Genomic DNA, 4,327 nt, shown 5'->3' with positions numbered 1-4,327 from the left:
ACGAATGAATCACCTGAATTCCGTCATCGTGGTTTGTTCATCGTTGCAAACATGTTAGAAAGCTCAAAAGAAATAGCTATGCCACTTGTCGAGGACGAATTATTTGATGTATTACTTGCTTTAAAAGTTTCTGGAGGAAATGAAAAAGTACAATTAGAATTAGAGAGGTGTTTTTCTGCTGCTAAACACTGGAAGATAATAACTAAGAATCCATCTATTTAGTGAGTCAATCGATCTCTAAGTAAGAAATTTTAAAAAATCGTAATTTTTTTTTTAAAGATTTGGCAATCGAATAACAATATAATTTTTTCTTTTCCTATTCCAAATCCACCTACCTCCTAATTTTTTTTTAAAGATTTCGAGAATTCTGAGCTTTATTAAAATTAGGGGTGTACCGGATTGGAAATTTTGAATTCCGGCCGGTATCGGATTTGCCGGAATTGTTGAAAAAATTCCAGCCGGAACGAGATTTATATTTATGTAGTTTTTTACCTTCAAGATTCAACTCAACATCGTGGCTACATAATATATATTTATAACCTATAATATATATATATATATATATATATATATATATATATATATATATATATATATATATACACACATATATACAGGAAATTTTCATTAAATTGTTCATTTATTTCATCAAATTATATTAGTAACAATGACAATTGACAAAAATAATATCTTTGAAACATAAGTAAATGTTTTATGAATTTAACACTTGAGGTTACTTTTGGTCGTTCAGTTCTAGCTTCGTTTTTTAAAATCACCAACTTCTTGATTTCGTTTTAATGTTTTAATAATGCAGCTATGAGTTACGTTAAAACGCGAGGCAACAAAAGTCAGGGTCAATCCTTGTTCGCGTAGAATAACAATCTGAGCACGTTTTTCTGTTGTTAACTCATTAGTTTTTCCCATAATTATTATTTTATTTTTTGCTAAAATAACAATAAGCTATGACTAAAACAAATTTCTTGGTTTATAACATTTCGCACGTAATATTGATACTCAAAATTTTTTATCTAAAAAAATATCTTTTAAATTTTCTGCAAATTTTTAAATATTCTATACTTTTAATCGCGACTGTATATATATATATATATATATATATATATATATATATATATATATATATATATATATATATATATATATATATATATATATATATATATATATATATATATATATATATACACACATTTAGGAAATATGTGAACAAATGAACATAGAATTAATAAAATAACAAAAAAAGAAAAAAGAAGAAAATGTCAGGGGAGTTTGCTGAAGATGAAACTGAAAACTTCGAAAGTTTTGCAGTACTTTTTTTTTTTTTTTAATTTTCCGTTTTTGTTACAATTAAATTCCGTAATATAATACAAGATACTCTTATTCTTTCAAAAATAATCCAGTTATAAATATAAAAAAAATCAAAGACAAAATAATAAGAGATAGTTATACAAAAATATATAAAAACGCGGGAAACTTGCAGAAGACCATTAAGTCTTATCATCAAGAACCGTTGTACTAGTTATGTTTTTACAATATTAAATTCCTATAATATTGTTAAAAGCAAAACTTAATTAACTAAGGTAAATAGTGTTAACACCAAAAACATTCAATGTAAAAAGACAAGAACAAATAAAAAGACAAGAACAAATAAAACAAACAGTCAAAGAAACAAAAAAAAACAAAAAAAAAACAGTTTAAAAGAATAAAAATCATTAATAAGATTTTTATACTTTGAAATACTCTTTTTTATTAGTTTTTGAAAGCAATTTATATTGTTTTCATCTTGTAAATTACTATATTTTGCTAAGATTTTATTCCAGATATGCGGAGCTCGATACGTAATTTTAAATTGTTCTTGTTTAGTTTTGCACAATGGTTCAATTAAGCCTGTTGTGCGTAAAGTATACTTAATGTTAGGTTTTATTTCATAAAGATCATTAAAAATTGAGGGGCATTGTTGAAATTTACTTTTGTACATGAGACATAAAATTTTATAAACGTTTATCTCGTATAACGTAAAGATGTTCATAATTTCGAACAGTGGTTTTGCATGTTCGTTTTTATTTTTAAAATTTATTATTCTTAAGGCATGTTTTTGTTTTCGATAGAGTGCTTCAAGCTTGCTTTTGGATGTACTACACCACGCAATATTCGCGTAATTCATATATACTTGATAGTATAGTAATTCAATTAACTGAAAGAATTGAAAATCTTTAGAATATTGCAAAAGAATTTAACTTTTTAACGGCTGAATCATTTCGGGAAATAACTGCAGATCAATTAAAAAAACAAGTTAAATTGATATGCAAAAAAAAATATTCGGATATCAATGATGAACAATTAACAATTGAAGTAGAGTGTTTCAAATACTAAATAGCAGCCATTGTATAAGATAAAAATGTTCATGAAATATGCCATCTGGAATTCTTGAATATTTCAGGAGAATTAGAACTGCAAGAATCATACCCAAACATAGAACAAACTTTAAGATTGTTTCTTACTTTCGAGTCCTTAATAAAAAATGGCGGTGGGGAGTTTATTAATTTTTGGAAAATTTTTTTTTAAATGTTTTGTTTACATTTGACGTAATATATATAAATTACATATTTTTCCACCCACCCCAAGCTTATTAAGACCTTAAAATGACTAAAGTACCAAAAACTATAAAGCACAAAAAATCATCGTCATCACCAAGTTCTCTAAACATATCATTCACTAATATTTGTGGTCTTCGAAGTATTTTATCCTTTGTTGAGTTTTATCTCTTGCAAAGTACACCTGACCTACATGCTCTTCGGGAGACTAATTTGAGTTCAGCTGTCTCACCTTGTAATCTTAGTGTTGATGGTTATCTTGTAATCTTAGTGTTTATGGTTATCGTAAAGACTCCAATAGTCACATGCTTGGCCTGGTCATTTAAGAATTCAACCATTTGTCGGGAAAATAGATTTGAATCCACAGACTATTCTTTTATGTGCTTTTGTTTAGCACCATTTCACTCTATCGCCTTTCTCTTTGTTCTATATCGCTCTCCTTCATCTCAAGACTGCACTCTTTTCGATATTATTTCTGATCAAAAGATGTCAATTCTGATCAAATTGACCAAGCTCTGTCTCTTTATTCATCAGCCAATATCGTTGTTGGTGATGGCTTTAATGCCCATCACACTAAATGGTTTGGCTCTAGTGTCAGTGACTCTGCTGGCGTTAAGGCCCTCAACTTTTGCCTTTCTCAAATAGTCAACTTTTCAACTCGCTTTCCAGACAACCCGAATCTTTACCTTCTTTACTCGACCTATGTCTTGTCTCTGATCCTAGTCAGTGCTCAGTTTCTCCACATTAACCCTTAGGTGCTGCTGATCACGGTTTGATCTCTCTAAAAATAAGGTTCAATCCTTAGCCCTATACTCTTTTTAATTTACATTAACGATCTTCCAGATATTCTCAAATCTAAGGTGGCATTGTTTGCTAATGACACTACCATTTATTATTGTTATGATAAGAAACCAACACTCTCTGATTGCTTGGAGGGGGCATTTGAGCTTGGAAAGGATCTCACTTCTGCTACAGCATGGAACTCACAGTGTCTGGTGAACTTTAATTCAGATAAAACTCAATTTTTTTCAACCAATTGTTATCGCAATAATTTAGTCATAAATATAGGAAGATTAAATTTAATTAATTTAATCTTCCTATATTTATGGTAATATACTCGATGAGTCATCTACCCTTTATCTTCTAGGATTAGCTCTTACTTCCGATCTTTCTTGGAAACCATATATCAAATCTATTGCAAAGTTAATGGATCTGCTAAGGCTGCATCTCTTTATCGAGCTTGGCACTTACTTGCTCCGAATTTTATTCTTCATCTTTATAAATCTCAAACCCGTCCTAGTAAGAAATACTGTTGCCGTATTTAAGGCGGATCTTCTAATAATACCCTTTCTCTTTTAGACAAGGTGCAAAAACGTATTGTAAACATAGTTGGACCTGCTCTTGCTGCCAACCTCCAACCATTATCACATCGTCGTAACGTTACTTCTCTTTTTCTTTTCTACAAATACTATAATGGGCACTGATCTAAAGAGCTAGCGTCTCTTGTGCTATCTACTAAAATTCATTCTCGAGTTACTCGTCATTCAATTAAGTCTCATCCTTTTTCTGCGACTGCTCCTAAGTGCTCTAAAAACTCTTATTCGTCTAGTTTTTTTCTTCGAACATCAGTTCTTTGGAGTTCGCTTTCTTCATCTTGCTTTCCTGATTCATATAATTTGCAATCTTTTAAGTTGTCTGTCAATTGTTATATTCTC

The 4,327-nt window shown here is 29.6% G+C and overlaps 1 protein-coding gene across 1 annotated transcript in view; it reads left to right on the top strand.

Annotated features, from left to right (window-relative positions):
* Positions 1-296, top strand: part of LOC100204506 (protein unc-45 homolog A) — a 12,858-nt gene extending 12,562 nt beyond the window's left edge. The window contains exon 2 of the mRNA XM_065809153.1: positions 1-296. This exon is cut by the window's left edge and continues 2,344 nt beyond it. Within this exon, the coding sequence (XP_065665225.1) occupies positions 1-222 (222 nt within the window). The 3' untranslated portion in view covers positions 223-296.
* The last annotated feature ends 4,031 nt before the right edge of the window (positions 297-4,327 follow it).

Source organism: Hydra vulgaris, chromosome 11 (genome assembly GCF_038396675.1).
Source record: "Hydra vulgaris chromosome 11, alternate assembly HydraT2T_AEP".
NCBI lineage: Eukaryota > Metazoa > Cnidaria > Hydrozoa > Anthoathecata > Hydridae > Hydra > Hydra vulgaris.
Note: the sequence above shows the minus strand (reverse complement) of the source record. Positions and strands in the feature narration are given on the sequence as shown.